Source organism: Neopelma chrysocephalum, unplaced genomic scaffold (assembly GCF_003984885.1).
Source record: "Neopelma chrysocephalum unplaced genomic scaffold, ASM398488v2 Primary Assembly neopelma1_88, whole genome shotgun sequence".
NCBI classification, from domain to species: Eukaryota; Metazoa; Chordata; class Aves; order Passeriformes; family Pipridae; genus Neopelma; species Neopelma chrysocephalum.
Genome location: NW_020897750.1, coordinates 3,026,090 through 3,041,368, shown reverse-complemented (window position 1 = coordinate 3,041,368; position 15,279 = coordinate 3,026,090). Strand labels below are relative to the sequence as shown.

The window sequence follows — 15,279 nt, the reverse complement described above, 5'->3', positions numbered from 1 at the left end:
TTTGATTAATGTGGACATCAAAACTATTTTATTTCCATTTTTGAGTAAAAGTGAGCTTATTTGGACAGTAATACTAATACAGAAATGTGTTATTAACATACAAAATACCTGAAAAAGTAAGGGGAGTAATTCCCCACATCTATAGACTATAGGAAACAACTTTCTTCCCTTCTCAGAGTATTAGGAATTCACCACAGATTATCAGGGAGATTCAATGACTTCTGTGGGTCTGATGAGTCCCTTTCTGACAGCTGTTGGAGATTTCACGGTTATTTCCTTGGGTACCAGACCTAACAGCTCACATGTAAGAATTGACTTTCCTGCCTATGATACTGCTGCTGATCAGGAATACTTCATCTTTATTGCTGGCCGAATCCATCAATATATCATTAGTTATTTAGTGGGGGTTTTTTGTGGTTTGTTTGGGTTTTTTGTTTGTTTAGGTTTTTGTTGTTGTTGTTTTTTGTTTGTTTTTCTTTTCTCTCCACTAAATGCTCTGATCAGTGCATTACTTTCACACATCTTTTAATAATCTTTCCTAATTATTTTGTACTCCTTGGAGATCTTATATACTTAATGCCCTACAAAGAGTGCTTTTCCACTTAAATACACAACGTTGCAATTTTCTTATAAAATGGCTATGAAGGGAAGTGCTTTGCACAGAGGAGGCCACTAAGCTTAAATCTCAAGGACTGAACTTTGTACCCACTGTACTCAAAAATACTCTTTAATAGCTTTAACACAAAAAACCCAAACCAGAATTGCATTAATGAAAGCAATATCAATATGCAGAGATTTCACAGTATTAAAGAAATAATCTTGAGAGCTAGAGTAACAAGTGAAACAATTCAGATTACAAGGTCATATGTCTAGAATATAGGAACAGGAATTTCTGTTGCATGCTGAAATCATCAACTGAAATTATAAAGGAAAGAAAAAACATGTTACTATTTGATTAGCAAGAGAGTCACCAGCATGTTCTAGTTACAAAGGAGAGGCATTTCTAATATACATATAGAAGATTGCATGTCACTGAAAAAGTCACTGGTAAAACCTCCTATGAAAGAGCATATATAGTTCTGACTAATCATATTTGCAGAAATTAGTTTCACTAAACAGAGGCAGAAAAAGGCTAGGAAATGGAAACCCTATCATACTAAAAGAGACTAAGAGACACTGGCTGGCTTACTTTTCCAAGATGAAGACAGGATTAGAGGAATGCAAGATGGCACATGAGATGGAGAACATCACAAGGGAGAATTATCAAAGTTGAAGGACAGCACTGGTGAAACAACAAAAGCAGAACTTTCTGTGAATAAATTTAGGCTGAAAAGAGAATGGTCCCAGCTCTTCAAAGAATGAGTTTCTGAAAAAGCATTCTCATACAAATAATAGGGGCGACAGGGTTTAAGATGGAGCTTGGTAATGAATAAGATTGCATAATGCTACCTATTACAGAAAAGAATTGAATCTGATACATGAAATATCTCACTGTCCTATGTTCCTGTCACTTTTCCCAATTCCTCTGCAGCTAGGGTGCCAAAAAGTCTGCAGACAGAAAGCTGGCAGGAGTCTGGGGATACAACCGCCCATAGTGGTGCCTTGCTTGAAAAGAAGCACCATGTACATGGGGTTCCACCAAGGCCACCCAGACCAAATGGCAGCACAGGCTTCCCCGTGCCACTCTGCCTGCCTGAGCCAAGGCTGGCTGCAGAGAGCCAGCACAGAGCAGCAGCTCAGGACCCAGACTTGTGTACCAGACTCTGCTGGATGTGGTGACAGGAGCACGGAGTCGCACTGTTTGACATGGGCACCGCTTAATGAACACTCTTGGCCATCAGCAGTTAATCTGCTTGGATTTTAGTTGATGGCTTGAAGGTGACACTGAACTTGGCATTTCCTGTCATTTTCTTGTGCTGTTCTTTTCTGCCTCTTACTGTCCTGTTTCAGGGACAAAGTAACCCAACACAAATCTCAACTGAAAGCACTTTTCCATGGGAGACCACATGCATGCACATTTTCACAGCGTTTTCTGTAAGACCTTTTACAGTTCTTTGTTACTGTTCCTTTATGCTGCTCTTTTAAGGGATAAAGTTTCTTCTGTGCTATTTCTTCTTGCAAGGCTGATACTAGTAGGAAATTTACCTGAGTGTATTCTGCTGTTCTTTTACATGAATATCATACTTCGGTATGATTAAAAATTTAAATCGCATTCTTGGTGCTACGGTGAAGGTGCACTTCAGGTCCAAGAATTTGTTATGAAGCTGAGAAAAAACCAACATATTTGGAACAATAGAGTTGTTCCAAAAATAAAAATGCAGAAAAAACCACTGGCATTTAAAAAATTTTCAATATACATGCTCCTATTATATATCAAGAGTCTTATCACCACAATGTCTTGTAATACATAGGCCTATCAAGGTAATACTTATATTCCATAGAACAGATTGTGGAGCAGCATAAGCATACAAAACCCAGTACCTCAGAAGCCATTCTAACACTTCAGGATGATCTAACCAACTAGATACTTTACATCTTTTAAGCAGAAGATCAAACGTCACCAAAACCCATCCACAGTTCTAGTGGCCTCACTTAAAACGAAGTCTTAGAGAGAATTAAAATTGCATTCATCTTGGTATGATGTAAGACTATTGCTGCAAGAGGCCACGTCCTCTGAGGTATCAAGCACTGCCTGAGGAGTCTATGAGTTCTCATCTTTCATCTGAGCATATGGGCATATGAATATTCCATGCTATGCCAAGGTCAAAAGCCAGGATTGAAGTGCTAACCTGGTTTATATTTTAATACTTAAAAGCACCACACCTGATCTGGTTCTCCTCATCCAGAGTTAAAAAATCTACTACTTCCTTGCAGAACTGTGTCTGCAGCTAGCCTGAAGACCCTTGTCCTTATGCTACAAATTTTTTTCTTCTTGCTATGCATATTTACCCTTAGACAGCATCTAGCTCTTACCCTCATCTGCCACTTCACAAGCTGTCAAATGACTATTCAAGCATTAAAAAAAATGAAGGGTCTGTTAAGTCGTAAATTAAATGACAGTCTATAGCTGAAAATTAGCAGTAACGTGCCCAAAACTTTATTGATTGCTAAGAAAAGGTGAATAACCCCCCCTATGGCTGACTGTGTAATTACTGACCTTTAGAACCCGAGAGCTATTAATTTAAGAAGAGATAGCAGTGAACTAGTAAACGAGTTATTTTGCAACAGGACAGTAAAGGCACCTATCAAGTTTTTGCATGTGTTCAGTGCGACCTTGAATAGTAATGTTACATGCCTATATTTTCCATTTTAATGCAGAATAAATCCCAAGCTACATCTGGACATAAAATGCCTGTCAACTAGTTCAGAAGATCCATGGGAACATACCCACAGATAATGTACTGAGGCTTTTTAGTACATTTGAAGAACTCCACATCCTTCCAGAAAGGTTCTAAATTACTGCTAAAGGCAGGAAAATTGTATTGCCAAGCTCAGCCACCCTGGTACATGTACTGCAAACATTTCATCTGTACTCTGAGAGATGGAAATGGCCAGGAATAGGAGAAGAGCAGACAGGAATTCGACATCGGTACAGTTCCTTCACACTGGGGATACACACACACAACCTCCCTCCCCCCAACCTCTGTTGGTACTGCTGAGTTTAATCTGTTATAGACTATTGCATAATTCATAGAAATAGTAGCCTAAAGACTATTAGTACAAATGCTTCAGCAATATTTAACTTTTTTCTTCTTAATAATAAGCACTTATTATGGAGAGATAGTTGCCTTTTGACAAGTGAACTACATTTTAAGAGCATTGGTCAGGTGGTAGAGTTTACAGTAAGAAAATTTTAAAAAGATACATTAACTGGAAGTAATGAAAGAAAAAGGTGTCTGACCTGGTGCAGATGTCCTTCCATGAAGAGTAGTTTCATTAGGCAGGAGATCTTTTGAGTTGGAAGTGAATGGTGATTGTCTAAATGTGTCTTCAGAAAAGAAAGGGCTATAGGAAAAAACAAGATGCCTTTTTTTAAAGAAAACAGCAGTTAACAGAAGAAGTAAATACGATTTTTGACCCCAGCATCTTAATGTTATAACAAATACCATCTTGTTAAAAGCCCTGTCTCATTTACAGAATTCATGCTGAAAAATAGGCAGACCATGAGACAAGTTGTGGAGAAGCAGAATCCTTTAGTAAAATTGCACCTCAGAGTGAAAACTGAAGTCCTCACAAAAGTCTTTTAGCTACATTTCAACATCTTCGAATTGCTATATATCACAATTCAATATGGATCATTAAAATTAACACTTCAAAAATTTATATTGTCATATCTGGAGAGGGCAATCAGAAAAGGTAAAAAATATTATTTAATAATCTGAGGCATACAGTAGTTATCTTTAAAACAAAAAACTTTTCAAATTTTAGGTTAAGATGCTTAATAGCTCTATTCTGACGTGGCATTCTGTGAATGAAATTAACTCCATGAGTTTAATTTTTACAGCAGGAAACAATTCATATAACCTAAATGAATGGGTACTTCCCAAAGAGTATTAACTGCAAAAATTATCAGCTACTTGATTCCAAAAAGCATATCTTGCTTTGGTTTTATTTAACAGTCAGGAAAAAGTTAATTTCAATAGTGAAATGGCATTTCTGTTGAAGTATTTGTTTTCTACTCAATGAAAGATTGTAACAGAAAAAAGAATTTCTTGTCTACAGTACAGACAGACATAGGGAAGAGGTACATCAAAAAATTAAAAATGGAAAATGACAGTCTTTCTTGGAAAACTGTTTTCTAAGGCAGTGTATTCCATCTGCATGCAAACTACCAATTTCTTCTAAGCAAAGTGAGAATTACATTAAATCTGATCTCTCTCAGATAGAGAATCCTTAACAGGTTGGTGTATAGTAGGTGTTCTAAAGGTTCAAGGCAGGAGGCCAGATCATTTCCGCAGCCTGTTCTTATTCAGTAATGAAATCCAAGAACTTTTTCAGGATAAAGAACATGCTATGAGGTCTTATGAACCATTGCACAGTGGGTAGTCCAGACTCAGAAAGTACGTGCCAGCAGCACCAACCAAGTTGACCCTACCAGTCCAGATACCCAAGGTGTCTGTCTAAATAATGGCACTTGCCTATGTTGCCCCTCGTGCAGTTTTTCTGCAGAGGGGGAACCACGTGTTCTCCACCAAGTCACTTGTATTCTCAGTCAGATCTCATCTGCCTTTGGGAAACTTGATGATTAGTTAACTTGATCGTGAAACACTTCTGGCAACCACATTGTTTACTTTCTCATTAAGTGTTTTTGGACAGTAACTGTGAACAGTCAACATTAGGTTGTGCTGAAGGGTAAGGCATGAAGTTGCCCCAGACCTGAACAGCTCAGTGTATGCTGATAGCTGAACAATGCATAATACTCAACAAAACAAGTGAACAGGATAAAACAAAACAGCTCCAACCCATATGTGCAAAACTTAACTTCTTCCAAGACTCACACTCCCACTCAGGGGTGACATAATACGAAACAGACTGACACTGTATAAAAATATGGCACGATTTATTGCAACATTCCTCTCACTGGTTTAATAACGATTTGAAAGAAAAACATCAATAAAAAATGTTTTATTACTATTGTAACTCTTCAAAATCTTGTAATCCACTCAGGTTTCCTTGTTGGTTGTCCTGCTTGTGCCTGAGATTCAGTCACTGGGACACTGCTCATTGCTGGTTCTAAGCAAAATGGATGATGCAGGGCTTATCTATTTCAGGCTAGGCCATATATCATGAGCAGGTTGCTGTAGAAGGTTGCATGGTGGCATATCCCAAGGATTTCCCTCTCCGCCATCGGCCTCTGGTGAATTACAGAACCATCCTTGGATACCTCTTTTCTGCCTTCCTCTAGAATGGCAGCTGAGTCTCTTCAGTGTTGGCCCTATTATTATTTCTATTTCAGCAGATATGTCCTCCAATTCCCAGTGCAAAGTATGGAGGGAGGAGCTCCTGCTTCATAGTAAGAAATAACATAAATTGTTCTCAATCACTGTGCAAAGTCCTTTCTGATGAAGATTAAGCTTTAGGATTTTTTTTTCCTCTGGCTGCACTTTTCCAGTTTCATGGCTACACAGTTCTCTAGATGAAAGAAACTTATCTTGGCATCTTACGCTGGCGTACTCACTTCCAGATCACTTTTGCTTCTCCACTTTGTCTTCTTATCACAGATGGCAGGCTCTACCATCTCACTCAGCCATTGAACTGTGAGGAATCCTTGCCAGTTTCGGCTGCTTAAGCAAAGTCATATGGAAGTATGTGCTCGCAAAGTCCAGGAATACTCACAGGAGGAATAGCAACAGATAGGTGACAGTTAGAAATGTTAATAAGGAATAAGACAGCAAAAAGTGCCTGTGTACCCCATCTTGCTGGGTTTTGCTGATTTAAGACTCACCAGTGACACAGCTTAATCTTTCTGCTCCCCAGTTACTTACAAGTGGACAACACTGACCTCACCTTGGCTCTCTGGCAGCTGTCAGCAAATTTCACACAGCAATTGTGATTCAAATGCCTTTCTGTCATTACTCCAGATGTGGGTTGGTGAGCCAAACTGCAACACCACATGTTTTCTTAATACAGTCCAAGTGCCTCTATCCTCCACTGGCTGCTCCATCACATTCTATTTTTGAGAAGGCGTCATACCCTTACCAGTAAAGACTTCCAGCTGTTTGGGTTTGGGTGGGGTTTTTTTTGGCAAGGTCTTTCAAGTCAATCTGTTTGAACTAGCAGGAGTTAGTAGACTGACTCACTTCCCCTTTAGAAGCTCACCTCATTCATGTCTTCTTCTGTTGATAAATAGGCGAGATAAGAAAAGCACTCAGAAAAACTGAAGCAGGCACTCAGCATTTTGTGCCCTGATAGGTAGCAGCCATTATAAGGACATCTCAGTAAAACTCAGCACAAGTTTGACAACAGCCAACTGCGCTACCCTCTTAAAAGCTGGCAGCCAGAAGAAGGGGAAGTTATCCTTGAACTGTCCTCAACCTTACCAATTTGAATTATCTTTGATAGATCCAAAAGTAGTTCTGGATTCTCACACCAGTCCTGCTGGTAACATTATGAGACACTGAAATCTATTTTCAACTATTTGTCAGCCCCTCTCTGCACACTGGATGGTTAATGAGCAGCTGGACAATATGTGCATTTACCTCCATTTGTATCTCAAGCTTATGCTTTTAAGTAGTCACAGAAATGCTATGCAGGCTGCATATCCCACAAATTCCCAAACTAGCAAATATGGGAAGCATTCACTGTAACCAGAAGCTAAATGCTCAATTTCATTATCTTTCAACTTGTAACATAAAAAAGTCCCTGATGTACATTTACTGAGCTGGCCAGTTTATTAAAAATAAATTATTTATTTATTGCAGCTACCAGAAATGAATGGGACACACCTAGAAATTTAGGGACAATATATTTTAGAGATCTTTTCTTTGCAACTGAAATGCTTTTCAAATCTGTCTGGACAATGTTGTTTAAAGTTAGCAGGCACTGAACACTCTGGGAACTTCTGTAGAAGGGGCTGCAGAGGCACTGAAAATCCGACTCTATCTTTGAAGGAATTCTTCATCACTTCAGTGTGCTCAGTCTCCAACCCATCCAAAATAATTAGGGAACTTTCAGGTAGGAAATAAATGTATCCTTACCAATTCCTGCCTGCTCCTCATCATGGGCACCTAAGTTTCTAACAATTCCAGCTACCACTTGTTGCATAAGAGCTTTGAATATTCCCACAGAGACACCTCACCTTGCAGCTCACATACATGTAAACAACTCATGGGCTTGTTCCCAGCCACAGCACTGTTAAGTGCATATTTCTTTAACAGCACATGCTACAATTGGATCATGTTTTTAATTCCTGGATAATTTAAATTGTGTTAATGTGACTGTAATCTTTAACAAATGTTTTGATAGTACAGTCTTGCTTTTAAAATTCATCCCTAGAATGTATTGAGATGACAGAAATACCAAAGTGAAATTTTTCTAAAGAAATCAAGTTTGACAGTAGACAATCAAAATCACCTCTTCTTACATTGGTCCATGTCTTAAAATCCAGTTATCAGCTTGGTCTGCACTCAAGCACTGCACGTCATGCAGTTTCTTTTAAGTTTCAGTTTTTGTTGAAAAAAATAGAATAAATAATTCTTAAAACGATGTGTGAATACTTGATCAGAGGAGAACAGTCATTTTGGCCCAAAGGGCTTTAACTCTAAGCAATCAGCTCTGTAGCTGTAATTTTTCAGATATAGGTTAAGTTACTCATGAAAATATCTTACATTTATAGTATCACAAGGCAAAATGAAGCAATGCTATCTACAGAACAGCTTTGCAAATAACAATGGACTGTACTTACCTGGCTGTAGTTCTGATGGTGTTGTCTTTATTGTGGTTGTGCTCTTTGCTCACCTTTTCTGCAGAGGAACAAACGTGTTTTTCTGTGATTAGCATATAACATATATTCCCCTATCAGATTTTACTCATCCGAACTATTTTAACGCTTGCAGACAACAGCATAACCCAGAGTAGTTTAGGGTAAATGGTTCAAGCATGATTAGAGAACGGGTATGACTTTATTTAAACTAATGCCCAACACATTTTTTCAGCTTCATATATCGGTGTTAGTGCTCCATGCAAAGTGTGCAATACAAGTGTTCATTAAACAGGCTGCTGGTACCACTGCCTTTGTGTGATAGCTGAGCTTCACCTTCTTTGCCAAGAGAATTGGACAGTGCAGCCCCAGAAGCAATGCCTGCTGCAGCCACTGGCCATTTAGGCCAGTAACTGCCTATACTTGGAGTATAGGTTTCCCTGTCCTCCAAGGCCTGGATCAAACCAATCATCACAAATTACTTAATTAGCTTTCAAAAATACAGGAGTTGAACTCTGGCTTTTCCAACTCAGTTCAAATGCTGTGAACCTAAGCTGACTGGCACAGTGCTTTAAAGCATATGCTGACTATGGGGGACACTTGGCAAGGCTTCTGTGTTTCAAATGGGAGGGCAGAAGGGCTCTAATTCCCATTATTTTTCAGCCTTAGTGATCTCACGCTTCCATAGCACCGTAATGGTTATACAGAAGTCTCGTTTCATTCTTTAAATTCAGCTAACTGACTAGTTCCATTGCTTTTACCTGATAACTGGAAGAGTAGCTCAGATGCCATCTTCACTGATATATCTTGGCTGAATAGATTTCTTTCTGGGAGCACACGGCCTTCTGGTGCCTTCTGTATCCGTTCACTAATGTCTCTCCCTAATAAAGTGCTGTAGCCAACATTTTGGCTGGGTTGACTGGGGGACGCTGAAGCCTGCGAGTCATGAATGTCAACTTCCATTGGTTCTTCCTTTATCTTTACCATCTGGGTTTCCTTGAAACTCTCGGCTGCAAATATGTATTTAAAGAAAAAAACAACAAACAACCACCACAATTATTTAATTAGGCTACAATTTTTCAGAGCACTCGAAGCAGGAATCACAATTACAAAGTTATAATTTGTATACCATATCGCTGCAAATGGTAAGAGAAGCAAGCAGCTGACTGCCTCAGTATTCTTCTGGCACTTATAAATAGAAGCAATCTCTTGAAAATAATTTTTCAAACTAGAGAGCAGAAAACAGTTGCATATTTGTAAACATGAGAGTTGTATCACTTTCTATGAATACTGTGTGATCACACACCAGTTAGCGAAGCTTTGTTTCTATTTAATAAATGAAACTGCAACTACACACCAGTTCTCCTAAGGTGGGCACAGAAGATCTCTTCCAAATTCTAAATTACTCTTTATCAGCAGAAGTACCAGCACAGATAGTCAGAAGTATTGGTATGGCAACAGGATTGGAGGAGGAAACTTAATCCTCTCTCTCTTTTATGAAAAATTCCAGACAACTATGTGAAGACCCTATTTGTTATACCTGTATATGCTTTCAAGATAAGAGATGTATTCTGGGGGTTATGTTTTTCTAAAGTCTGATAGATATTCCCTTATACATTACAAGATCCATTAACCTTAATGACCAGTTTTCCTAAGTCCATATTCTCCCCTCCTTGCTTTCCTCTCTAGTGTCTCAAGTTTAGCAAACAAAACCATATCGTAGAAGCCAATTTGTAGTTCACTTTCTACACTTGAGATTTCTTGGGTGTTGCTGAATGCTCTGGTTTGGCTGCAAAGAAAGTGATAATTTTTTCTTCAGAGTAAAAGCTCTGAAACCTCAAAATCAAGGCTCCAAGGTAATTTGTCTACCACACCCCAAATACCTATACAGCCCTTTTGATTCAGACTGTTGTGAAAAGGGACAATGAAAACCCACAGAATTTGTTCTCAATTTGGTTTCAGAGAAAGATGATTATTTTTTTTCTAATGATTTTCATTCAGAGCACTCGTAAAAGGACACTTGGGACCATGGCAGAACTGTCCAAGTATGTGTTGCCTCTGCTGGCTGGATGCTGACCAGAAACTCCAGAAACAGGCAGCCTAAGAAAGGCAATATGCCTGGAGAATCAAGAAAATAAATAAATGCATGAATGCAATTAAATACCAGGAGGCACATTCAGATAAGGAAACATTCCGACGAAATTGTATATGGGATTTGTTAATTTTGCCTAAACATGTACACATACTTCTGGTGCTAGCTGAAATAGTGAAAACCTTCAGGAAAATCTGCTTCTTTTCACTCATGATTAGCACTAAATGGTCACTTACGTAGCCTCCACAGCTGGAGGAAAGGGAAAGTCTGGATTACTCAAACTTCCTCAGCCAGGAGAAAAAGGCACCCAGGAAAAGAGGCCACAGTAGAGGGCAGGGACAGACATACTGCAGCACACAGAGCCAGGGAAGCAGAGGGCTTGGATGCTGAGTGGATTAGTATGTGAGAGCACAGTCTGGCCCTTGTCCAGACTGGGGAGATGTGATCAGATCTATGACCATGGGCCAGCATGTTAACTGGTGCAGACAGGGGCTGGCCGCCCTGAGAGCATCAGGTCACTGAGGGAGGGAGGCACTCTGCACAATGAGTTTTCTCAAATGGAAGTTTCCTTGTCATCTGTCAAATTTTACTACTTAGAAGGCTCTGATATTAAAAAGAAAAAAAAGAGTACTGGTTTGTAAGAAAAAGCCTAAACACAAGCAGCATTACTGACTTTAGGTCAGAGAGGAGAAAAGGAGGGTGGTGGTGGGTTTCCACTAACTTCACTTGATCAATTAATCTGTTGCTGCTCTGTTTTTCCTATCCTCTCTAACTCACATATGACTGTTGTCAGCTGCACAGATCTTAATTTTTTAAGTGTGAAAGTTTCAAACACCACCAGGCCTTTTGTTTTCAATTACTCAATATTACAATGAATCTCAGAGGTACCAAAACCCAATTTGGTTATCCCCAATACCATCCTCAAGCTAGTCAACCAGTTGGTGTCATCTTTTATTCTCTAGTGATAGATGAACAGAATCCCTTTATCATGAAGGCATAAGCATTCTATCTAAAATTAAACTGATATGTGTCACCAAGTCCCTCTTCATTACCCTGGTTTCTTTCTCCCTCTCCCCAAATTCCTGGTGTAGAGAAAAAGTGTTATTACTTCCTATAGCTCTTAAAAAAAAAAAAAAGAAGCCAGGAGATAAGAGTCACTTGGGTACGTTCCAGAAACGATTTACATGAAGTGCTTTCAATCTTTTCTTATGACATTTCTTGACCTTTAAAAGAAACACATAAACATTGACAAAAATCTTTATCATCTACTATCCACAGATACATTTCAGACTTCAGAAATTTTTATAGGTAGAAATAACATATAATGCCTTTTTTTTTGTACTGTTAAGCAGATTTTTTATTTTTCTTTATTTTATTTAAAGCTTTCATTAGTCTCTTATGACAAAACCACAGAACATTGCATCTGTGTTCAAAAGTGTAAAAATAGCATGCTGTGCATTGAAAGTGAACACAGAACAGCAAAGGAACACATCAGGTAACACTGTCAATCAAAAGCTCAGGTAACTCCGCAAACAAATGAGTTCTTCAGATGTCTGACAGACTGAGCTCTGCACCCAGCTGCCAAATTTAGGTGCAGAGTAAGCTGACCTCTGCTGCCCCCTCTGCTTTTAAAATATTCTTTCTATTTCTGTTCCTGTTCCACACAGTTTAATTCCCCGTACTGCAAATGCTTTTGTATCAGACAAACTGATACGACCCCAACTAAGGCAAGAGTCAAGCAATACCGGTGACCTTCTCTCCCTCATCATCAGTGAGCATTCACATGGCCCCCACTAAATCTACATATCTGGTCATTTTCTTTGACCTTTATCTTCCCAGCTGTACCCTTTTGATGGGACAGAATGACTCTGCCAAATGTGAATTCTGTCATACTCCGATTCCCAAAAGCAAACACACACAGAGAAGATTGAAGGAGGGTTTCTGATAATTTTACAAGAGCTAATGAAAGGGAAACACAGTCAGTTTGTCCCATGAGCAGCAATCACAGGCATAAAACCCCACTGTGCCAGATTCTGTCCTGGCAAAAGACTGTAATTAAGGTTATGCCCATACCCATCTCACCATACAGGCAGTCAAACTATAACTTCTTGAAGATTATTTTCCATTCTGTGCTACAGACTGTTCATGCGTGGAATAAAGTGATACCACTTATTTCCTTACATGGGTATCTCACATGGTCAAAGTGCAGCTAAAGTTTTTCAAGTGAAGGACAGGTACACCAAAAGGTCTTCTGGTTCAAATAACGAACATCATGATATCTTTGACTTTTATAGCAGACTTACTAAATGAGCAAGGTTAAATAATCTGTAATGTATCAGAATACAAATTTAGTACATGATAGCATTTTGTTTTCCTTCATGTCTAATTTTTATAATAGCATAGACTTGTAATTCCTAACAAAAATCAGTGGGGTATAAAGACACAAGTAGTTCTGGAGTATCCAGACCATGATCTTCTAAACATGGTCTGCTACTCATTCAAAACTAACCTGGATGAAGCTCCGAACAACAGTACAGCAGTGCTGGGACAGTTCATCCGGCAAAAGATGAATTAAATCACCCACTATGTCTTTTTCTGCTGTTAACTTTGTGATACAAAAACACCTTAACAAAATAAGAGGAAGTTATTTTATTTATGCAGAGTAGTATAACTTTTAATCAGCTGATTTATAAAAGCCTCAATGAACTTCATCCTATTCACATTGAGTGAGACAATTTTCCACATCAGCTATGAAAAATGGAGTACTGGACAGGCTTATTAAAGCTACTTCTCTCAGATTTCAGACTACCACATCCAACCCAAAGTGTGCACAAAGTCAGCAAAGTGTCCTTGTGGCAATCAATGCCAACCATATTCCAGGCCACATTAGCAAATCTGTAGCCATCAGGTAGAAGGAGGAGATTCTTGCCCTCTGTTCTGCACTTATGGGGCTGCATTTAGAGTACTGTGCCCAGTTTGGGGGTCCTCAGTACAGGACAGACACTGATATCCTGGAGCACAATCAGTGGAAGGCCACCAAGACAGTTAGAGGGCTGCCACAAGACTTAAGAGGAGAACAGCTAAGTGAACTGGGTTTGTTCAGCCTTAAGAAAACAACACTAAATGGGACATTTACTGCTGTCGACAACTCTCTAAGGTATAAAGAGAACGGACAGAGAAGCTAGAGTCAGACTTCTCTCAGAAATGCACAGTGATAGTATGAATTGACAGACAAGTTGGAACATGGGGAATTCTGTCTATATATACAAGAAAAAAAAAATCACTATTGGGACAGTGAAATACTGGCCCACATTGCTGAGAAAGGTTGGGTTCTCCATTCTTGAACACATTCAAAACTTAGTAAGACCCTTGGCAGCCTGCTCTTGTTGGATCTGCTTTGAGCAAAAGTCTGGATTAGGTGAACCGTGGAAGTCCCCTCCAAACTAAATTAATTCATGAACCTTCAGCACTAGGTCAGCTGCAGGTTTATCTTGCTGAACTTTCAAAACCTCCAAGGAAGGGAAAGCTATAGCATCCTTGGGTAACACTTCTAATGCAGCACTAGAAATTTTTCTCTAGTCCACTCTGAACTTTCCAAGCTGCAGTTGGCAGCTGTCACCCCTTCCTTTACCATCTGCACTAGGGAGAAGAGTTTGACTCCACTGCTTTTCTAAGTTTCCTTCAAGTAGGTGCAGGCTGTGATTAGATTAGCCTTTAGTTCCCCTTTGCCTGACCGAACAGGTTGAGTTCCCTCAATGCCTCCCTGCACAGGAAAGACATGGACCTGATCAGAAGGCTGGAACACCTCTCCTGTGAAGACAGGCTGGGAGACCTGGGATTGTTCACCCTGGAGAAGAGAAGGCTCCGGCGAGACCTTACAGCAACTTTTCAGTACTTACAGTGGGCTTGTAAGAAAGATGAGGACAGACTGTTCAGCAGGGTCTGCTGTGACAGGAAAGGGATAATGTTTTTAAACTAAAAGAGTGTAGATTCAGACTAGATATAAGGAAGGAATTTTTTACATTATGAGTGATGAAACACAGGAATGGGTTGCCCAGAGAGGTGGTGGATGCCCCATCCCCGGAGACATTCAAGGTCAGGTTGGACAGGACTCTGAGCAACCTGATCTGGCTGAAGAGGTCCCTGTCCTTTGCTGGGGGGTTGAACTTGATGACCTTTAAAGGTCCATTCCAATCCAGATCATTCTGTGATAGTCTGTGACCACTCACCTGCTCTAGAGGGGACACACTGAACAGACTCTTCTAATGCAGCACAGTCTGCTTTTCCCTTTGAGATGAAAGTCAAAAGCAAGTGTACAAATTTCAGGAAAAAAAAAACCACAAGTCATGCAAATAAATATGGCTTCTGCTGATACGACAGCTGTCCAATGACTTTCCATTGCTGAAATCAAATGAATACTTGCTAAATCATTCATGCTTCTCCTCACCATTTTATTTAAAACTTCATCCTGCAACTAAAGTTCTAAGTTGCTCATATTTGCTGAAATGCCTATGAGCTTTACAAATCAACTTTATGAATCAACTTAGAAAAGAAAGCCTCTCCCATATGTCTCATAAATTGGACTCATGTACTAGTTTCCACAATGAAGCAGACAGGGGTAACTAGTGGGTCAACTTGTACCGTCTTCAAAAGCTTTCAGTACGGAGAATCAGGCATTTTGTTATGCTAATTGTTCTGATTTGCTAGAAATAAACATGCCCTAAAACAGCTTAAATAAAACCTCAGAGGTAGGGAACAGTTGGCAAGC

The 15,279-nt window shown here is 39.4% G+C and overlaps 1 protein-coding gene across 9 annotated transcripts in view; it reads right to left on the bottom strand.

Annotated features, from left to right (window-relative positions):
- Nucleotides 1–15,279, bottom strand: part of ZNF827 (zinc finger protein 827) — a 106,201-nt gene that overhangs the window by 29,052 nt on the left and 61,870 nt on the right. For all 9 annotated transcript variants that reach the window (XR_003535751.1, XR_003535752.1, XM_027692696.1 and 6 more), the window contains exons 6-8: nucleotides 9,181–9,429; nucleotides 8,405–8,462; nucleotides 3,902–4,005 (exon numbers count right to left, since the gene is read on the bottom strand). Coding sequence is in view for 7 of the 9 variants with exons in the window: in XM_027692696.1 (XP_027548497.1) it covers nucleotides 3,902–4,005; nucleotides 8,405–8,462; nucleotides 9,181–9,429 (411 nt within the window). In the remaining 2 variants the exon portion in view is untranslated. The remainder of the gene's footprint in view (nucleotides 1–3,901; nucleotides 4,006–8,404; nucleotides 8,463–9,180; nucleotides 9,430–15,279) is intronic.